This window comes from Leucopleurus acutus, assembly GCF_964270905.1.
Source record: "Leucopleurus acutus genome assembly, chromosome: 3".
In the NCBI taxonomy this organism is placed as follows: domain Eukaryota; kingdom Metazoa; phylum Chordata; class Mammalia; order Artiodactyla; family Delphinidae; genus Leucopleurus; species Leucopleurus acutus.
Window position 1 is genome coordinate 18621157 of NC_139145.1, and position 22908 is coordinate 18644064.

Genomic DNA, 22908 nt, shown 5'->3' on the forward strand with positions numbered 1-22908 from the left:
GAATATATTCATGAAGTCCTTATTATGCAATTTCAATTAAATAAGAATGGTCACTTTGGAAACACTGTTGGTCTTAGATTTGAAGTGAGGAAAAACTAGAGGTGGGAACCTTCTGGAGATTATTGCATAATGTAGGCAAGACGTTACCTGGAGGAAGGCATGTGCAGTGAGTTCAGGAAAGAGGAGAGGTCCCTTCATTAAGGGTATAGGACAGGTTTGGTGTGGGATGGATTTCATTTGAAATGTTAGTGAAATATGGGTAGAGGTCACCAGTGGACAGCTGTAGAAGGTATACAGGGTTGGAACTCAACAGGGAGGTCAGGGAGCCATCAGTGCAAAGGTGGCATTTGAAGCCTTGAGCTGAGAAGATGAGGGAACGGAGGAGAGGACAGAGTCCCAGGAAACCTCAGTGTTTATGAGGTGGGTTAAGAAGGAAGAATCTGTGGCTGAGCCTGAGAAGAAGTCACCAGAGGAGAAAACTGGCAGATTCGGCTGTCATGGAAGTTGAGGACTGAGAGCTGTTGAATTGGGGAGGCCAAGGCTCTGGGGGAGCCAGGTTCTAACCCTCGCCCACTGCTTTCCTGTCCCGTGATAAACAGCAGCGCAACCTTGGACAGAAGGACGCAGGTCCTGCCCTGGCAGAGCTCAGTGGAGGGGGAGGCTAAGCGCACACAGGACTGTGGAATGACAGACTGGTGAGGACCTCGGGGAAGAGCCGCAGGTGCTGTGAGAACGTGGAACAGGAGGGGTGCTGTGGGCAAGGCTTCCCGAGGAAGGGCCGGATCCCACGTTGTGAAAAGCGTTCAGGCACAGGAAGAGCATGTCCGAGAGTCCAGACAAAGGAAGCCGGCGTGTAGAGACGGGAGCGGGGAGAGGGGGCCGGGACCTGAGAGCCAGGCACAGCCTCTGAGGAGTTGAAGTACCCTGGCCACGGGCCCAGGTTTATATTCTGCAAGGATCAGCCTGCAACCAATGTGGAGCCACCTGGCATAGACGTGGTAGGACTTGTCTGAGGTTGCTGTTGGATCCAGACAAGTCAGTGATGACCCCTCACAGTGGGGGCCCAGCAGAAGGGCTGTGGGACAGGCTGTCTCGATCCCTAAAGCACCCACACCTTTAGTAGAGCTCATTCTTCCCTGTATAAGGTGAGATCTTTTGAGGTGGGAACCACACTTATCTCTCCTTATATCTTTTAACTGTCCCTTGGGAGAAATATTCTGATTTTGTGGGAATTGCTAGAGACCACCACAAAGTAAACAGAGAACACAGGCAGCAGGGAACCAGTGGAGAGTTTAGGAGGGGCGTCAGGTGTGGACTGAGTGTGGCGTGGAAGATCAAAGGAAGAATTGTTCCCTTTCCATTTTCCATTTCAATCAGAGCCTTGGGAGCCTCTGATCCATGAGGAATCCCCCTTCCTGAGTGAAGTGTTAGTTGGATTAAACTGAATAGAAAGTATGACTGGAGCCGAAAGCTGTCCAGAGAGACCCTGAAGGCACCTAGTGGTGACGTCAAGTCCTTCTCAGGTTTGGGAAGCTGTCCCTGAAGGAAAACTCTGAGTGGGTATCTGGAGGAAGTAAGGACATCAGAGCCAACCAGTGTGTGCGTTTCTCTTGATGGGATGAACCTCCTCTCTTTGGTCAAAGGTGACAGTCAGATGGAGCATCCTGGGAGTGCTGGCCTGTGGTTGTGTCTCTCCTGCACCCCGGCGAATCTCCCATCTACCTGGACTAAAGTGCCCTCGGAACAGTTTCCCTTCCAAGGGGAGCTCACTTCCCTGTGAGCTCAGGTGAAGGACCTGGATGTTCTTGGAAGTACCTTGATCATTAACTCTAGACCAGAACCAAAAACCGACCCTTTGAACAGTCACTTCCCTCAGTCTCATCTGAGTCTCTTACTTAAGAAATGAGTCCAAAGTCTAATCAGTATTCTGGCATATTATGTATATAAGAGATATATATATATATAAAATAAGAATAATGTGATTAAGTCAACTTGAACGTCTCATGAGTTTGGTTTACACCTAACATGAAAATATTCTTTTATTCAAAAATTTAAAAATCCAGGGATGATCTAGGTTAACAGTTACCTCCAATGTAAAGGTGTTTTTCTTTCTTTGTCTTTTTCTCTTCCTTTGTTATATTTATACAAGAATTCAGGGCAGACTGAACCTGGAAGGGTGGTCAGCTGAGGGGTTGCTTGTGGACTGCCTTCCACTCACCGAGATTTGCTGGGGCTGCATCTGCACAGAGAGTAGGGGTCTTTTTCTAATTTGCAGAAAGGTGCTGTAGGGGTTATAGCGGCAGCCTAATGAAATAACATGCAGTAATTTTAAAGAGTGAATTTCTTACAAGGTGAAAGTTGAGCCCAAATGCTCTGTAGCCCTGTTTACTATGTTTGATTTAGTCTTGTTCTCATCCCCTGCGCTCCTCTCCTGCCACCAACATCTACTGTCCTTGTAATTGCCAGAATGGTCTATTTAAAAGATCAGGTCATCTCACTCCCATGCTCAAAACCTCTAGTGGCTTCTATCACATAGAACACAATCCAAAGCCCCCAGCGTGGCCCTCAGAGGCCTTTGTGGTCTGGCCCCAGCTACCTCTTCGCCTTCACCTCCTTCCTCTCTGCCCTTCATAGGAGAACTCTAATCACCCTGGCCTCCTTGTAGTTCATCAGGAAGGCCAAGCAGGCTCCCACCTCAGGGCCTCTGCACTTGCTTTTTCCTCTCCTGGACCATTCTTCTTCCTGACGGCCTGGAGCCCACTTGACTCACTTCCTCACACTATACAGGTTTCTGCTCAGATGGCACTTTGTCAGTTAGACACAGCTCATCCTTTGTCCTTTGTCCTCCACAGGACACAGGTCCTTTGTCCTCCACATTCTTTATCCCCTCACCATGCTTCATTTTCTCTCAGAGTACTTATTACTGCAAAATAGTACATATTTATTATCAGCTCTTCTCTGGATTGTAAATTCCCTCATGCTGGGTTGTCTGTTTCATTTGTTCCCATGTCCCCAGTACCTAAAATAGTGCCTGGTCAGAGTCAGCTTCCATTTAGTGAATGTACGAATGACTTGGTTAGGTAGTCGTGATGGAGACAGAAAAAAGGGAACCAGTTGCAGAGATATTTGGCAGATAAAAGCAACAGGACTTGGAGATGCTTTAGATATGGAAGATAGAGGAGATGGAGTTGTCAAGGATGCGTGCTTGGTTTGTGGCTTGTTCTGGGATGGACAGTGATATCATTCACTGAGATAGTGGTGCTAGGAGATCAGATTTGGGGGATGGTATAAATATGGTTTTGGATGAATTAAATTAAGTTGTCTTTGGTTGACCCAGTTATTCAAGTGGAGATGTCAAATAGCCTGTTTGATTTGGAGTTCCACCCCTTATAATATACCCTGGGCATTAAATGTAAATTTGGGAGACCCTGTCACTAAAGATAATTGAAACAGTGGTTGAGTTTGAGTTAGCCTGTGGAGTGGATTCAGAGTACAGCAAGAGCAAGAAAGAGCCTAGGACTCAGTCTTGAGGAACTCTGGCATTTCATGGCTAGGCAGAGAGAAATGAACCCGTAGGGAAGACAAGGTAAGGTGTACTGTAGAAGGAAACTCAGGAGTCTAGTGTCATTGAAGTCAAGTCTCATAAAGGATGGTATCAGTAGAGGTAGGTAAAAGTAGATGAACTTGAGACATATTTAGATGGCAGAATTAACAAGTCTTGGTAATTGATTAGCGGAGGGAGAGGTGTGAAGGATGCCTTTTAAAGTTTCGATTCAGAACTGGTGCCAATTACAGAGACAAAAAGGTTATACAGGTTGGGGGAGGAAATAATCATAAATTCAGTTGAGCTGTCTTTGAAACATATAAGTTGCTGTTTTGAGCAGGGTGTTGTATAATTAGGTATGGAGAGTGAGAGAAGTCTTGCCTAGAGTATGTTTATAGATGAAGCTGGCCTGTTGAAAGGGTACAGAGTGAAAAGAATCAGGGGCCTAGGACTCAACCCTATGGAACTCCAAGGATTAAAGATCAGGTAGAGGAAAATGAGCGCACAAAGAAGATTGAAAAGCCGCAAAGGAGATTGAAGGTGGTGGAACATGAGAAGAATTTGGAGGCAAGTTCAGGGTCACTGTAGCTTAGGTAGTGAGCATCTGAAGGAAAATGAGGGGTCACTATCAGATGCTGCTGAGAGGTAAGTTAGGTGGGGACTGAAGAGAGCATCTTGCCTTTGTCACATGAAGGTCATGGTTGCCTTAGAGAGAGTAGTGGTAAGGACAGAAGCCAGAATGGAGCCCATGAGGGGTGAGTGAGCAGGAGGACATGAATACGTGTGGGATACGACAAGGTAAGATGTGACAAGGAGGCAGTAGCTGGAGAGCTCTCCTATGCAAATATAAACAAATATTTCTTTTTTTTCCTCTGTCCACTCAAATTATATTATACAGCACACATTATTCTGCCCCTTTCACTTGATATATATTGAAACTCTTTCCATGTCAGTACATAAAGAGCTTCTTCATTCTAAGGAGTAGTTCTACAACCTTCAGCTGGCTCTCTTCTTGGCTGGCAGAAGAGGTGATTTTGGTTGTATGTGGCTTTGGATAATGTTAGCCCAGTGGGTCCAGTTTGGGCTAGAATTTTATAAATGCTATGACTTCTAATTAGCAATATGGATATTGGTTTAAAGCTGTACCTTTATCGTGTACCCATATGATGTCCTGGTGTATTGCAGTTAGAGTTAATCCAACTGTCCATCAAAGGAATCTGGTTGAATAAGCTGAGGGACATTCTCACAGTGGAATTCTCACTGTAAAAAGGAATGAGGAAGAACTCTGTAAATTCCACTGTGGGGTGATAATATTACTAAGTAGGGGAAAGTGCAGAACAGAACAGTGAGAGTAGGACTTTTATCAAAGAAAGGAGGAAATACCAAAAAATAAAAAGTGTATATTTGCTTATATTAAAAAAAAATAGAGAAGCCAAAAAAAAAAAAAGGATAAAAGCAGATCTATAAAAATGGTTACCTATAAGGTGAAGGAAGAAAAAGAAAAAGGATTGAGAGAACAAGGATAGAATGCAGAATTTTTTAAGGTACATTGTTTTTATAATGTTGACTTTGGAACCATAAAAATGTTTTATAAATTATAAAACAAGATTAAACAAAAATGAAAAAGTGTTCCATAAATATTGAAAGCAAAATGAAACAAATGACCCTAATTTTGTTTCAGGTTGCTGGCTTAGTCACATAGAGAAAAATTATCTCAAATGCTTTTAAATCACAGCAGCTTGAATAAAGATCCTTAGTGATTTATATAAATATTATGATTTATAATAAGAAATATATATTTGGTACAGAGCTCCTAAAACCCTGGGAATTCCTAGGTGATGAGAGCCACAAAGGTGTCTTTGTTATGTTAATGAGGTTTCTTTTGGACCCTACCTTAGGATGGGGCCTGGTTGCCAGGACCAATCATGTGATTAGAGGGTTGAAACTTAGTACCGCCCCTTGACCTCCAGGGAGGGGAGGGGGACTGGAGGTTGAATTAGTTGCCAGTGGCCAATGATTTAATCAATCATGCCTGTATAATGAAGCCTCCATAAAAACCCAAAAGGACAGATTCAGAAAGCTTCTGGGTTGGTGAATATGTGGAGGTCTGGGGAGAGTGGTGTACTTAGAGAGGGCTTAGAAATTCCATGCCCTTTCCCCATACATTGCCCTGTGCATCTCTTCCATCTGGCTGTTCCCAAGTTATATCCTCTTATAATTAACTGGTGATCTAGTAAGCAAAATGTTTCTCTGAGTTCCATGAGCCACTGTAGCAAATTAACCAAACCTAAGAAGGGGGTCGTGGGAACCTCTGATTTATAGCCAGTTGGTCAGAAGTACAGATGATAACCTGGGCTTGTGACTGGTGTCTGAGGGAGGCAGGGGGCAGTCTTGTAGGACTGAACCCTTAACCTGTGGGATATGATGCTATCTCCAGGTAGATAATGTCAGAGTTGAGCTGAATTGTAGGACACCCAGTTGGTATCCAAGAATTGCTTATTATTGATGTGGAAACCGCCCCCCCCACCACCACATTGGAATTGGGTGAAGAACATGTAATTAGTACCTTACAGGCAAAAATAACTTCAAAAATAATGTTGATTTTGGTGCGTATAATAAAAATATGTGGTTATGTTTACAAATAGAGTTCTTATCTTTGAGAAATGTGTTCTGAAATATTATTGATGAAATGATATAATATGGAATTAGCGTACTTTAGCATATGCTAATGAAAGAGATGTAAGGGAGTTGTATTAATTTTCTCAGCCTGCTCCAACAAAGTGCCACAAACTGTGTGGCTTTAAACAACAGAAATTTATTGTCTCACAGTTTTGCGGGACCATGCTCCCTCTGAAACTCCAGGTAGAATCCTTCCTTGCCTCTCCCTACCTTCTGGATGTGGCCAGTGGTCCTTGTTCCTTGGCTTGCAGCTGCATCACTCCAGTCTCTGCTTCTCTTGTCACTTGGTGTTCCCCTGCGGTATCTTGACATGGTCTTTCTGTGCTTGCCTGTGTCCAAATTTCCCTTTTATAAAGACACCAGTCATATTAGGACCTACCTTAATCACCTCATCTCAACTTGATTGAATCTGCAAAGTTACTATTACCAAATAAGGTCATATTCTAAGTAGTTGGAAATTAGGACTTCAACATATCTTTTTTGGGTGATGCAGTTCAACCCATAATAAGGTAATAGATGAAACAGCATTAGTGATTGTTGATGCTGGCTTGGCAATTCATTGTACAATTCATTCTACTTTTGTACATGCTGAACATTTTCCATAATAAAAAGCTTTAAAAATCAGAATTACCAACAACAGAATTTCTAAAACAGCATTTCTCTTTTTCACCAACACAGGCATTCTGGAATACATTTACAGATGTGTAGTTCTGCCCCCATGGTGGTGTTGTGTGTAATTCTCAGCATATAGCTCCCTCAATTCTCTGACTCTAGAAAACCTTATGAGACTGCAAATGCATGTGACATTTTTATAGGAATAATTTTGAATCTGACCACCTGTAGGATAAGGTGGGAAGGATATAGGTCTGGAAAGTTGGCTTGGGTTCAAAGATTTTGATGCTGCCTTTAGCCCTCACACTATCCCTCCATCTAATCTATGGCTAATCCTTTAAAATCCCATTTTAGACATTCCTTCCCCCAAATTCTGGCCACACTTGTATGGCTTCCCAGCTTGCACTTGCTACTATCTGAGGGTAGTTTGGATGTTGTTGTAAGCTCACATTTTCATCCATTTCTGTCTTGTGTTTTTGTTGTATAAATTATCACACTTCTCCTTTTTTGTCTCTTATGCCAAACTGGGAGCTCCTTAAAGAAGTTAACTGTTTCTCTTCATTACCAGATCTGGAATGTTTTGTGGATCACATGCCTAGGATAGAGGCTGACATATTGTAGGTGCTTTTTAAGTATTTGATGAATGAATTAAATAAGGAGCAGTCAATGCTTTTTGAAATAATAAGAGGAGTTCTATACAGTAAGAAGGTTAAATTCAGTGGGAAGTAATGCTAGAAAGGTGAGAAACGGGTCAAAGGATCAAATTGAAGGTCAATAGCAATAGTCACTATTGAGTAAGGAGATCCTGAACTTGGATGTATTAATGATGGTTGTTAGAGACATCTTAGTGAAGAGATTCAAGGGAATTTGATGACTGACTAGACTTGGAATGCAGGGGAGAGAAGATTCTGAGATGAAACTGAGAATTCATGGCAAAGGAGCTGAAGAAGTTATGATATAATTCATAACTCGGAAACACAAAAAAGAGTTTGAAAGGAACGCACTGGATTCGGCTTTGGACAAGCTGAATTTGAAGAAAAATACTCAAATGAAGAGTCTAGCAGGCAGCTGGAAATACCTCTGTAAAGTGTTTTGAAGGTCAGGATAGTCATTCGGATAGGAGGTGTGGGAGTGGATGAAATCATCTAGGGAGAGAAGGTTGAAGAGAGACTCACAGAGTTTCATAAGCACCAAGGGAGGAGAATCTAGACCTAATGACAGGAACTAGTCAGGGTGGTGGTCATTGGCAAGATCACCTGGTCTCTAAACTTTTGACCTAAGTCATAACCTTGTTCATGAGTTAGCTCAGGCCCAGGCTTGATTCTGGGAGAGAGCAAAAGTTGAACTGCACTTCAGGAGACATATCTTAGACCTACAGAAAACTTTAAGCAGACCATAAAGAACAGTTAGGATGTCCATAATCCAGGACTCATGTCCCCTTCATTGGGAAACATGACTGTTTTAAGTTATTAGTCCCATTCTGGACTAAGGCATTGGCACTTGAAGTAGAGTTGAGGTGAGTTTCACAGTATTGGTATGGACCCTTGTAGCTATAATTACTTCCATTAAAAAATGAAAACTCCCCATGTCCTGTTTCTCTATTCTCCTTTAAACAGAACTTTTCAAAAGCATTTCTATACTTGATGTCTCCATGTTCTCACCTCCCATTGTTTCTTCTGTGCACTCCAGTGGGGCTTTCTTCCTTACTGTTCCATGAAAAGCAGTTATTAAATCCCAGACAGTCTCCATCTTGGCACAATCAGGGTTAAGTTTTTAATTCTTAAATTGTTTAACAAAGTTGATCATTGCCTGCTCACTGGAGTACTTTCTTCCTTTGGCTTCTGAACCACCATACTCTTCTGCTTTTCTTCCTTTTCTTGCCCTCTAGTATTACAGTGCCTAAGTGACTTTTTCAGTTCTTAAGTTTTTTTTTGTTTTTTTTTTTTTTTGGCTGCGTTGGGTCTTTGTTGCTGCGCGCGGGCTTTCTCTAGTTGCGGCAAGCGGGGGTTCTTTGTTGCGGTGCGCAGGCTTCTCATTGTGGTGGCTTCCCTTGTTGCGGAGCACGGGCTCCAGGTGCGCAGGCTCAGCAGTTGTGGATCACAGGCTCCAGAGCGCAGGCTCAGTAGTTGTGGCACACGGGCTTAGTTGCTCCTTAGAGCAACTAAGTTGATCTTCCTGGACCAGGACTCAAACCCATGTCCCCTGCATTGACAGGCGGATTCTTAACCACTGCACCACCAGGGAAGCCCAGTTCTTCAGCTTTAAATAAAACTTACCTACTGATGACTCCTAAACACCTGAATGTAGCTTTAACCTTTTCCAAAATAATCTAAAAATATCTCCAAAATAATACATAAAAAATGTTTCAGTATCTTCTTCAGTGTCTCTTAAGGCATTTCAGCCATAATGAACATATCTGAAACAGAATAACCCCTGAGACTTGCCCTTTTCCTAGTCGTCTTCTCAGTAGCTTGTGCCAGCATTCATCATTTTCAGGCTGGAAACCTAGGAGTGATCCCTAACTCTTTTATTCCCTCTCAGCACCCCACATAGAGTCCTCCAGCAATTTCAGTTCTGTTAGTATGTCATAAGGATGCAGTCACCATATACCTCTACCCCATTTCTCACCTACTTAACTACAGGAGCCTCCTAATCTTCCCTGCTCCCTGCTTCCACTTGTGCCCCAACAGTCTGTTCTCTACACAGTAGCCAACTTGAGTGAGCATGTAATTGCCTTGTGACTTCCCATGATACTTAGAATAAAATTCCAGAGTCCTTACATGACCTGTGAGGCCTTATATGACTTGCCTCTACCTATTCCTCCAATGTTATTTACTATTTTCTCTTTTGCTCGCTGCACTCTAGCCACACAGCCTCTTTGCTGTTCCTCAGAAGTCACCACACTTTTGTGTTTGCTGTTTTCTTTGCCCAGGAAGCTCTTGCTTCACACATCCATATGGTTGTTTGTTTACTTATTGTCAGTCCATCCCTCCCTCATACACACACACATACACACACACACACAATACACATACACAAAACCAAGGTATAAGCTCCTCAAAGACCGGAACTCTGTCTTATCACATTCTCTGCATTCCCTAGAACATTACCTGGTCCATAGTAGGCAGTTAATAAATATTTGTGAATGGAAAGGATGTCTCCAGCATATGCAAAGATAACGAAATAAGATAAAAACATGTAGTGCTCCAGAAACTGCATGCAGTTCAGCATACCTGGCAAGAAACCAGGGTAGGGAGATGAGTACCGAGGTGAATGAAGGTCAGATCATGAAACACCTTGTTGACCATGTTAAGTACTCAGGACCTTACTTATATACAAATCATTGAAGATAAGTTGGAGGATCTTACAGAAGTTTGCAACATGGTAAGATGTGGATTTTAGAAAGATTACTGTGGCTACAGTGTGGAGACTGAATTGACAGCAAGATATGAGGTGGGGAGACTAGTTAGGAGACTACGGTGGAACAGTAAAGCATGAGAAACAGAGTACCATTTAGGTACCCGAGCCCAGTGCTCAGGGCTCTAGTAAAGTTGTTGGTTGTAAAACTGCAGTCTTTACATACAGACCTAAGGCAGGGTCTCTAACTTTGCCTTATAAACTACAATCCAAAATTTCGGAATCTTGCTATCTTCTTCCCAGCTCATGTAGTAACCTAGAACCAGTGACTGATGTTCACAGGGAAAGTACTCCATTTTTACCACTGCCTCCCACACTTCTGCCCAAATAATGTTATTGAAATTTGGATCACTTAAGCAAGACTTAGATGGACAAGGAAATTGAAAGGTGTTGAACAGAAAATAAAAAACTCCTCTTTCTGTTACAACAAACAGTAAAGATTAGAGAGCAGATAGGTTTTGTGATTGGCTAAGTGAAGAAGAGCTATTACACGAATGCACATTATGGGCTCTTCCAGAAGATGTGGTTCCTAATTTAATGAGTGATTTATTGATACTTATCTATATATGTATTTTAAAATGAGTCTTATTCTCACTTGCTCTGTTTGGCAAATATCAGTGCCTTAAAAAGAAATAGTAAAGATGGGTGCATATAAAATTAGAGAGGGTCGGGCTTCCCTGGTGGCGCAGTGGTTGAGAGTCTGCCTGCCGATGCAGGGGACACGGGTTCGTGCCCTGGTCCAGGAAGATCCCACATGCCACGGGGAGGCTGGGCCCGTGAGCCATGGCCGCTGAGCCTGCGTGTCCGGAGCCTGTGCTCCGCAATGGGAGAGGCCACAACAGTGAGAGGCCCACGTACCGCAAAAAAAAAAAAAAGAGAGGGTGTGTAGAGTGGGGGAAAAAACCCCCAAACCTTAGGGAAAGCAATTTTTAAAGTGGAAATAGAAAAAGTTACCCATGAAGGAAACTGAGAAGTTAACACTTGTAGAAGAAAAGAGAAAAGCAGAATATATTATGTTCACCAAGCAGAGAGAATCTGTATACAGGTGAGATAGTGAATGTCAGATAGGAATCTCAAAATACAGTGAGTTGCAAAGGAGCCCTTTAAATGGTTACTCTAGCCATTTCTAGGAGAAAATGCCAAACTATATGTGTACCTATTCCCTGACAGAATTTAATATTCAATGAATTGTGTCCTTACCCCATTTTAAAATTTATTGAATTTAATTCTGTTTTTTACCACCTTATCATGTTAGTCCTTTTTACGTTTTTATGTTTATTCCTGTCTTATTGATCTTTGACTCTTTTCTATGCCACTTGCATAGCATCTCCTGCTTGATGCGTGAGCAAGGCTGCTTTCTTATCTTGCAACTTTTGGCTTCATGCCTACCTGTTGGCACCTCTGTAGATTAATTCAGTAATTACTTCCTGTTTGAACTGTCTCTGAAACCCATCCATTGCTTGTATAATGTACTGTCCTGGAAGGCAACTTCTCATACAAGTGCTTGAATCCTGTGTGTGTGTGTGTGTGTGTGTGTATGAAATTAATATAAAAATAATAGAGATTATTTGACATTGTTCAAATTAGGTATATGTAAGTTATTAAGGAAGGTTAACAAAACAAACATTTTGTGTATAATTCAGATGCCATTAGGAGGATCTGTAGGTTAATAGGGCATGCTAATCTGCTTGCAGAGAACATTAGAGTAGAAAAGGAAGGTGAAAAATATTTAGATATAGATAAATATAATTACATATATAGAATATATATATATATATTTTTTTACACTGGTGAGTGCCTGTAATAAGAGAAATGCACTCTGGAAACTCACAGTCAAGAAAGGACTCAGTTAACTTTTGAACTGAATCTGAAGGATACAAAGGAATTTGGCATGAGGGAAAAGGGATGAAGACTTTCCAGATTAGGAATGATTACAGAAAGAAGAAAAATGTCATGAAGAAAATTTAGGATTCTATCATGGGCTTTGGACTCTGATCCCAGGCTGCCTTTTCCAATTCATGGATCCCCTTGAATCCCTCTTCTCCATTTTCCATTAGCCAATTCTTCTGATCACTCTTACACTCACCCTCTTTAAATGGGTTTGTTTAATCTTTTCTTCACTCTGTTCTTCTCAACTCCTGTTGATTGTTTCTCTGTACCACTTAAATCTCCTGAATTTTTCTTCTTACTATTTTTGGCCATATACCAAGACCTTATTTATTTATTTATTATTTATTTTTTTATTTTTATTTTTAATATCTTTATTGGGGTATAATTGCTTTACAATGGTGTGTTAGTTTCTGCTTTATAACAGAGTGAATCAGTTATACATATACATATGTTCCCATATCTCTTCCCTCTTGTGTTTCCCTCCCTCCCACCCTCCCTATCCCACCCCTCCAGGCAGTCACAAAGGACCAAGCTGATCTCCCTGTGCTATGTGGGCTGCTTCCCAGTAGCTACCTACCGTACGTTTGGTAGTGTATATATGTCCATGCCTCTCTCGCGCTTTGTCACAGCTTACCCTTCCCTCTCCCCATATCCTCAAGTCCATTCTCTAGTAGGTCTGTGTCTTTATTCCTATCTTACCCCTAGGTTCTTCATGACATTTTTTTTTTCTTAAATGCCATATATATGTGTTAGCATACGCTATTTGTCTTTCTCTTTCTGACTTACTTCACTGTGTATGACAGAATCTAGGTCTATCCACCTCATTACAAATAGCTCAATTTTGTTTCTTTTTATGGCTGAGTAATATTCCATTGTATATATGTGCCACATCTTCTTTATTCATTCATCCGATGATGGACACTTAGGTTGTTTCCATCTCCGGGCTATTGTAAATAGAGCTTCAATGAACATTTTGGTACATGACTCTTTTTGAATTATGGTTTTTTCAGGGTATATGCCCAGTAGTGGGATTGCTGGGTCATATGGTAGTTCTATTGGTAGTTTTTTAAGGAACCTCCATACTGTTCTCCATAGTGGCTGAACCAATTCACATTCCCACCAGCAGTGCAAGAGTGTTCCCTTTTTTCCACACCCTCTGCAGCATTTATTGTTTCTAGATTTTTTGATGATGGCCATTCTGACTGGTGTGAGATGATATCTCATTGTAGTTTTGATTTGCATTTCTCTAATGATTAATGATGTTGAGCATTCTTTCATGTGTTTGTTGGCAGTCTGTATATCTTCTTTGGAGAAATGTCTATTTAGGTTTTCTGCCCATTTTTGGATTGGGTTGTTTGTTTTCTTGTTATTGAGCTGCATGAGCTGCTTGTAAATTTTGGAAATTAATCCTTTGTCAGTTGCTTCATTTGCAAATATTTTCTCCCATTCTGAGGGTTGTCTTTTGGTCTTGTTTATGGTTTCCTTTGCTGTGCAAAAGCTTTGAAGTTTCATTAGGTCCTATTTGTTTATTTTTGTTTTTATTTCCATTTCTGTAGGAGGTGGGTCAGAAAGGATCTTGCTGTGATTTATGTCATAGAGTGTTCTGCCTATGTTTTCCTCTAAGAGTTTGATAGTTTCTGGCCTTACATTTAGGTCTTTAATCCATTTTGAGCTTATTTTTGTGTATGGTGTTAGGGAGTGATCTAATCTCATACTTTTACATGTACCTGTCCAGTTTTCCCAGCACCACTTATTGAAGAGGCTGTCCTTTCTCCACTGTACATTCCTGCCTCCTTTATCAAAGATAAGGTGACCATATGTGCGTGGGTTTATCTCTGGGCTTTCCATCCTGTTCCATTGATCTGTCTTTCTGTTTTTGTGCCAGTACCATATTGTCTTGATTACTGTAGCTTTGTAGTAAAGTCTGAAGTCAGGGAGCCTGATTCCTCCAGCTGCGTTTTTCATTCTCAATATTGCTTTGGCTATTCGGGGTCTTTTGTGTTTCCATACAAACTGTGAAATTTTTAGTTCTAGTTCTGTGAAGAATGCCAGTGGTAATTTGAAAGGGATTGCATTGAATCTGTAGATTACTTTGGGTAGTAGAGTCATTTTCACAATGTTGATTCTTCCAATCCAAGAACATGGTATATCTCTCCATCTATTTATGTCATCTTTAATTTCTTTCATCAGTGTCTTATAATTTTTCTGCATACAGGTGTTTTGTCTCCTTAGGTAGGTTTATTCCTAGATATTTTATTCTTTTTGTTGCAATGGTAAATGGGAGTATTTTCTTGATTTCACTTTCATATTTTTCATCATTAGTATATAGTAATGCCAGAGATTTCTGTGCATTAATTTTGTATCCTGCAACTTACCAAATTCATTGATTAGCTCTAGTAGTTTTCTGGTAACATCTTTAGGATTCTCTATGTATAGTATCATTTCATCTGCAAACAGTGACAGCTTTACTTCTTCTTTTCCAATTTGGATTCCTTTTATTTCCTTTTCTTCTCTGATTGCTGTGGCTAAAACTTCCAAAACTATGTTGAATAAGAGTGGTGAGAGTGGGCAACCTAGTCTTGTTCCTGATCTTAGTGGAAATGCTTTCAGTTTTTCACCATTGAGGACGATGTTGGCTGTGGGTTTGTCATATATGGCCTTTATTATGTTGAGGAAAGTTCCCTCTGTGCCTAGTTTCTGCAGGGTTTTTATCATAAATGTTTGTTGAATTTTGTCAAAAGCTTTCTCTGCATCTATTGAGCTGATCATATGGTTTTTCTCCTTCAATTTGTTAATATGGTTTATCACATTGATTGATTTGCGTGTATTGAAGAATCCTTGCATTCCTGGAATAAACCCCACTTGATCATGGTGTATGATCCTTTTAATGTGCTGTTGGATTCTGTTTGCTAGTATTTTGTTGAGGATTTTTGTATCTATGTTCATCAGCGATATTGGCCTGTAGTTTTCTTTCTTTGTGACATCCTTGTCTGGTTTTGGTATCAACGTGATGGTGGCCTCGTAGAATTAATTTAGGAGTGTTCCTCCCTCTGCTATATTTTGGAAGAGTTTGAGAAGGATAGGTATTAGCTCTTCTCTAAATGTTTGATAGAATTCGCCTGTGAAGCCATCTGGTCCTGGGGTTTTGTTTGTTGGAAGATTTTTAATCACAGTTTCAATTTCAGTGCTTGTGATTGGTCTGTTCATATTTTCTATTTTTTCCTGATTCAGTCTTGGCAAGTTGTGCATTTCTAAGAAGTTGTCCATTTCTTCCAGTTTATCCATTTTATTGGCATATAGTTGCTTGTAGTAATCTCTCCTGATCTTTTGTATTTCTGCAGTGTCAGTTCTCCTTTTTCATTTCTAATTCTATTGATTTGAGTCTTCTCCCTTTTTTTCTTGATGAGTCTGGCTAATGGTTTATCAATTTTGTTTATCTTCTCAAAGAACCAGCTTTTAGTTTTATTGATCTTTGCTATCGTTTCCTTCATTTCTTTTTCATTTATTTCTGATCTGATTTTTATGATTTCTTTCCTTCTGCTAACTTTGGGGTTTTTTTGTTCTTCTTTCTCTAATTGCTTTAGGTGCAAGGTAAGGTTGTTTATTCGACATGTTTCCTGTTTCTTAAGGTAGGATTGTATTGCTATAAACTTCCCTCTTAGAACTGCTTTTGCTGCATCCCATAGGTTTTGGGTCGTTGTGTCTCCATTGCCATTTGTTTCTAGGTATTTTTTTATTTCCTCTTTGATTTCTTCAGTGATCACTTTGTTATTAAGTAGTGTATTGTTTAGCCTCCGTGTGTTTGTTTTTTTACAGATCTTTTCTTGTAATTGATATCTAGTCTCATAGCGTTGTGGTCGGAAAAGATACTTGATACAGTTTCAATTTTCTTAAATTTACCAAGGCTTGATTTGTGACCCAAGATATGATCTATCCTGGAGAATGTTGCATGAGCACTTGAGAAAAATGTGTTTTCTTTTGGTTTTGCATGGAATGTCCTATAAATATCAAGTAAGTCCATCTTGTTTAATGTATCATTTAAAGCTTGTGTTTCCTTATTTATTTTCATTTTGGATGATCTGTCCATTGGTGAAAGTAGGGTGTTAAAGTCCCCTACTATGAATGTGTTACTGTCAATTTCCCCTTTTATGGCTGTTAGTATTTGCCTTATGTATTGAGGTGCTCCTATGTTGGGTGCATAGATATTTACAATTGTTATATCTTCTTCTTGGATCAATCCTTTGATCAGTATGTAGTGTCCTTCTTTGTCTCTTCTAATAGTCTTTATTTTAAAGTCTATTTTGTCTGATATGAGAATTGCTACTGCAGCTTTCTTTTGGTTTCCATTTGCATGGAATATCTTTTTCCATCCCCTCACTTTCAGTCTGTATTTGTCTCTAGGTCTGAAGTGGGTCCCTTGTAGACAGCATATATATGGGTCTTGTTTTTGTATCCATTTAGCCAATCTGTGTCTTTTGGTGGGAGCATTTAGTCCATTTACATTTAAGGTAATTATCGATATGTATGTTCCTATTCCCATTTTCTTAATTGTTTTGGGTTTGTTATTGTAGGCCTTTTCCTTCTCTTGAGTTTCTTGCCTAGAGAAGCTCCTTTAGCATTTGTTGTAAAGCTGGTTTGGTGGTGCTGAACTCTCTCAGCTTGTCTGTAAAGGTTTTAAGGTTTTAATTTTTTTTTTAAGGTTTTAATTTCTCCATCAAATGTGAATGAGATCCTTGTTGGGTAGAGTAATCTTGGTTGCGGGTTTTTCTCCTTCATCACTTTAAATGTGTCCTGCCAGTCCCTTCTGGCTTGCAGAGTTTCTGCTGAAAGATCAGCTGTTAACCTTATGGGGATTCCCTTGTGTGTTATTTGTTGTTTTTCCTTTGCTGCTTTTAATATGCTTTCTTTGTATTTAATTTTTGACAGTTTGATTAATATGTGTTTTGGCATATTTCTCCTTGCATTTATCCTGTATGGAACTCTGTGTGTTTCCTGGACTTGATTAACTATTTCCTTTCCCATATTAGGGAAGTTTTCAACTATAATCTCTTCAAATATTTTCTCAGTCCCTTTCTTTTTCTCTTCTTCTTCTGGAACCCCTATAATTCGAATGTTGGTGTGTTTAATGTTGTCCCAGAGGTCTCTGAGACTGTCCTCAGTTCTTTTCATTCTTTTTTCTTTATTCTGCTCTGCAGTAGTTATTTCCACTATTTTATCTTCCAGGTCACTTATCCGTTCTTCTGCCTCAGTTATTCTGCTATTGATCCCATCTAGAGTATTTTTAATTTTATTTACTGTGTTGTTCATTGTTGTTTCTTTCATTTTTAGTTCTTCTAGGTCCTTGTTAAATGTTTCTTGCATTTTGTCTATTCTATTTCCAAGATTTTGGATCATCTTTACTATGATTATTCTGAATTCTTTTTCAGGTAGACTGTCTATTTCCTCTTCATTTGTTAGGTTGGTGAGTTTTTATCTTGCTCCTTCATCTTTTGTGTGTTTTTCTGTCTTCTCATTTTGCTTATCTTACTGAGTTTGGGGTCTCCTTTTTGCAGGCTGCAGGTTCGTAGTTCCCGTTGTTTTTGGTGTCTGTCCCCAGTTGCTAAAGTTGGTTCAGTGGGTTGTGTAGGCTTCCTGGTGGAGGGGACTAGTGCCTGTGTTCTGGTGGATGAGGCTGGATCTTGTGTTTCTAGTGGGCAGGTCCACATCTGGTAGTGTGTTTTGGGGTGTCTGTGGACCTATTATGATTTTAGGCAGTCTCTCTGCTAATGGGTGGGGTTGTGTTCCTGTTTTGCTAGTTGTTTGGCATAGGTTGTCCAGCACTGTAGCTTGCTGGTCGTTGAGTGAATCTGGGTGCTGGCATTGAGATGGAGGTCTCTGGGAGATTTTCTCTATTTGATATTATGTGGAGCTGGGAAGTCTCTTGTGGACCAGTGTCCTGAAGTTGGCTCTCCCACCTCAGAGGCACAGCACTGACTCCTGGATGCAGCACCAAGAGCTTTTCATCCTCAAGGCTCAGAATAAAAGGGAGGAAAAGTAGAAAGAATTAGTAGAAGTAGGAAGAAAGCAAGAAAGAAAGAAAGGAAGGAAGGAAGGAAGAAGAAAAGGAAAGAAGGAAAGGGAGGGAGGGAGGAAGGAAGGAAGGAATGAGGGAAGAAAGGAAAAAAGAAGGTAAAGTAAAATGAAGTAAAATATAATAAAGTTATTTAATTAAAAAAATAATTATTAAGAAAAAAAATTTTAAAAACAAAAAATACGGACGGATAGAACCTTAGGACAAATGGTGGAAGCAAAGCTATACAGACAAAATCTCATACAGAAGCATACACATACACACTCACAAAAAGAGGAAAAGGGGAAAAAATCATAAATCTTGCTCTCAAAGTCCACCTCCTCCATTTGGGATGATTTGCTGTCTATTCATGTATTCCACAGATGCAGGGGGCATCAAGTTGATTGTGGAGCTGTAATCTGCTGCTTCTGAGGCTGCTGGGAGAGATTTCCCTTTCTCTTCTTTGTTCTCACAGCTCCCAGGGGCTCATCTTTGGATTTGGCCCTACCTCTGTGTGTAGGTCGCCAGAGGGCATCTGTTTTTCGCTCAGACAGGACAGGGTTAAAGGAGCCGTTGATTCGGGGGCTCTGGCTCACTCAGGCCAGGGGGAGCGAGGGGTGCGGAGTGCGGGGTGAGCCTGCGGCGGCAGAGGCTGGCGTGACGTTGCACCAGCCTGAGGCCCGCCGTGCGTTCTTCCGGGGAAGTTGTCCCTGGATCCCGGGAAACTTGCAGTGGCGGGCTGCACAGGCTCCCCAGAAGGGAGGTGTGGATAGTGACCTGTGCTTGCCCACAGGCTTCTTGGTGGCAGCAGCAGCAGCCTTAGCGTCTCCTGCCCATCTCTGGGGTCTGCGCTTTTAGCCGCGGCTCACGCCCGTCTCTGGAGCTCCTTTAAGCAGCGCTCTTAATCCCCTCTCCTCGTGCACCAGGAAACGAAGAGGGAAGAAAAAGTCTCTTGCTTCTTCTGTAGCTCCAGACCTTTTCCCAGACTCCCTCCTGGGTAGCTGTGGTGCACTAACCCCTGCAGGCTGTGTTCACTCTGCCAACCCCAGTCCTCTCCCTGCGATCCACCCAAGGCCCGAGCCTCAGCTCACAGCCCCGCCCCGGTGGGTGAGCAGACAAGCCTCTCGGGCTGGTGAGTCCTCTGTGCGGGAATATCCCTGCTTTGCCCTCCTCACCCCTGTTGCTGCGCTCTTCCCCATGGCGCCGAAGCTCCCCCCCTCCCTCCGCCACCCGCAGTCTCCAGCCGTGAAGGGGCTTCCTAGTGTGTGGAAACCTTTCCTCCTTCACAGCTCCCTCCCACTGGTGCAGGTCCCATTCCTATTCTTTTGTCTCTGTTTTTTCTTTTTTTCTTTTGCCCTACCCAGGTACATGGGGGAGTTTCTTGCCTTTTGGGAGGTCTGAGGTCTGCCAGCATTCAGTAGGTGTTCTGTAGGAGTTGCTCCACATGTAGATGTATTTCTGGTGTATCTGTGGGGAGGAAGGTTATCTCCGCGTCTTAGTCTTCTGCCATCTTCCCCTCGTCCCCCAAGACCTTATTTAAATACCATCAATATTCAGTCTATACATTTAGTCTCAGTAACCAAATGCTGTATCACATGAAACATCTCCAGTTTTTTCTGTCCCTTCCAGGATGGAAGAACAGTTATAAAACCACAAAGTCAACTCAAACACAAGGTTCTTCATTTCAGGAGATGATAATGAAAAGATCCAAAAGGAATAGACCCTGGGACTTCAAATCAGAAAAACCTTGCAAATATGAAGACAGATTAGAGAAAAAGCAGAAGAAAAACCAAAGTGTTCAGATAGTTTCAGTCACTCACAAAAAAATCTTCACTGTAGAAAGAAAACATAAAAATACTGAATTTGGCCAAAACTTCAGCCTAAAGTCAGTCCTTGTTAGGCAACAGATGGTTCCCAGAGAAAAAACCCCACCAAAATGTGAAATACAAGGAAACAGCTTCAAACAGAATTCCAATTTACTTAATCAACAAAAAATCAACACAGCCGGGAAACGTTATAAATGTAGTATGTGTGAGAAAACCTTCATTAATACTTCATCCCTTCGTAAACATGAGAAAAACCATAGTGGAGAGAAATTATTTAAATGTAAAGACTGTTCGAAAGCCTTTAACCAAAGTTCAGCTCTTATTCAACATCAAATAACTCATACTGGAGAGAAACCCTATATATGTAAAGAATGTGGGAAAGCTTTCACTCTCAGTACATCCCTTTATAAACACCTAAGAACACACACTGTGGAGAAATCCTATAGATGTAAGGAATGTAGTAAATCCTTCAGCAGAAGGTCAGGCCTTTTTATACATCAAAAAATCCATGCTGGAGAAAACCCCTATAAATATAATCCAGGTAGGAAGGCATCTAGTTGCAACACATCCCTTCCTGGATGTCAGAGAATGAATTCCAGAAAGAAGTCCTATTTATGTAATGAATGTGGCAATACCTTTAAGTCTAGTTCATCCCTTCGTTATCATCAGAGAATTCACACAGGAGAGAAACCTTTTAAATGTAGTGAATGTGGGAGAGCCTTCAGTCAGAGTGCATCTCTTATTCAACATGAAAGAATTCACACTGGAGAAAAGCCTTATAGATGTAATGAATGTGGAAAAGGTTTCACTTCTATTTCACGACTTAACAGACACCGAATAATTCATACTGGTGAGAAGTTTTATAATTGTAATGAATGTGGTAAAGCCTTAAGTTCCCACTCAACACTTATCATTCATGAAAGAATTCATACTGGAGAGAAACCATGTAAATGTAAAGTGTGTGGGAAAGCCTTCAGACAAAGTTCAGCTCTCATTCAACATCAGAGAATGCATACTGGAGAAAGACCCTATAAATGTAATGAGTGTGGGAAAACTTTCAGGTGTAACTCATCCCTTAGTAATCATCAGAGAATTCACACAGGAGAGAAACCATATCGATGTGAAGAATGTGGGATATCTTTTGGCCAAAGTTCAGCTCTTATTCAACATCGAAGGATTCATACAGGAGAGAAACCCTTCAAATGTAATACATGTGGGAAAACTTTTAGACAGAGCTCATCACGTATTGCCCATCAGAGAATTCATACTGGAGAGAAACCCTATGAATGTAATACATGTGGGAAACTTTTCAATCACAGGTCATCTCTTACTAATCATTATAAAATTCATATTGAAGAGAACCCCTAGAAAGTAGGTTTGCATGTGTGAAATTCTGAAACCAAAGCTCATCAGAATACATGAAAGTGATGTAATAAATGTAATGGATATGAAAAACTATTCTATGGTTTAGTCATCAAATAATAAATTCCAAGGGTAAACCTATGTAATAGATAATGAGGAAAGTGGAAATTGTTCAGTCCTATCAGACACTTTATAATAACCTAAAATGAAGAATTCCTGACTGGAGACATTGACTTTGGGCATTTGTAAAATAATTGTTTTCTCTACAGCATCATATGCTGCATATCATATGTAATTGTTATAAACATCTGGGTGATGAAGGGAAGTGTGCACTGGATTTCCTGTTAAACTGTAAACTTAATACTTTTTAAAAAATAACTGACATTGTAATAGTATATAAAAGATGTGGTCAAAGAAGTTATACATTTTTAGAGAAAAGGACCAAATAAAAGATTAAAATGAATGTAAACTACCTCTCACTTTCTGGGGTTTGTCCTTTTTCTGACTTGATGTCAAACTTTGTGCATGGATTTCATTTAAAAATAGAAATAAAAGTGTTCTCTTCCTTTGTTCTTCTAGTAATTGCTGTGAATTGAAAATTTTCTACCCAATTTTTAATTCTGTTCTCAGAATTATTTTTTTTGCTCTGAAGTCATTTATTATGAAATTATACATGCTATATACTGTGAGCTGTCATCTTAAGTATATTAAATGGAAAAATAAGTGATTTTCAAGTTTAAGGCTATTAAATGTATATTTAATATATATTATACATATATATTTAATAACATATATTCTAAATTCACAACAGAAGGGGCTGTCAAAAGTAGTTTAATGAATCTAGCATATGTGCCAAAATATTGAAAGGTACATCAATCACTTCATGAAATAAAGCGTATGTTTTTCCTACTTGGTGTTCTGTAGTGTCCAACAGTTTTAAGAAAACAAAAGGAGTAATTTATAAACAACTCAGTAGTTTGGTTGGTTGGTTGAGTCCCAGCTTTGGGGCAAGTACTATACTGCACACTGGGAATTTTAAGAAAAAAGTCACAGGCCTTCAGGAAACCATGAATGGAGGAAAAGGGATGGAGTTAAGAGACTATCAGATGAGTAAAGCAAATTATTATGTCACTGTATGTAAGTGTGGTTGTTTTAACAGGCAAATAGATAGGTTGTGACAATATGTTGCAGTGCAAGAATGTTGTAGAGATTTAGACATGATGAAGGAGAGATTGAATGTAACCAAGGAAACCTGTGACATCAGAGAAAGCTTTCCAGAGGCAATGATGCCTGAGCCAGGTTTTGAAAGAATAATAAAAACTCTCCAGAGGATGAGATAAGCATTCCAAATAGGAGAGGTAGAGGTGAGTAATACCATGACACCTTTATGGAAACTCAAGTATAAAACTAATGAGCAGGAGAATGGCAGGTGTTAAAGTCTGAGTAGAAGGCAGAGGCCAGATAACAAAGGGCCTATTTGCCTTGAAAAGTTTGGATTTTATCCTGAAATTGATGGAGTCAGTTAAAAA

General features: G+C 40.4%; 1 protein-coding gene across 3 annotated transcripts in view; it reads left to right on the forward strand.

Moving 5' to 3' along the window:
- Positions 1-22182, forward strand: part of ZNF354A (zinc finger protein 354A) — a 28909-nt gene extending 6727 nt beyond the window's left edge. For 2 of the 3 annotated variants that reach the window (XM_082837154.1, XM_082837153.1), the window contains one exon: positions 19821-22182. In XM_082837154.1, coding sequence (XP_082693280.1) covers positions 19821-21385 — 1565 coding nt within the window. In that variant the 3' untranslated portion in view covers positions 21386-22182. Of the gene's footprint in view, positions 1-318; positions 696-19820 lie in introns of those variants that run through there. The other variant, XM_082837155.1, reaches the window with a different exon arrangement.
- The last annotated feature ends 726 nt before the right edge of the window (positions 22183-22908 follow it).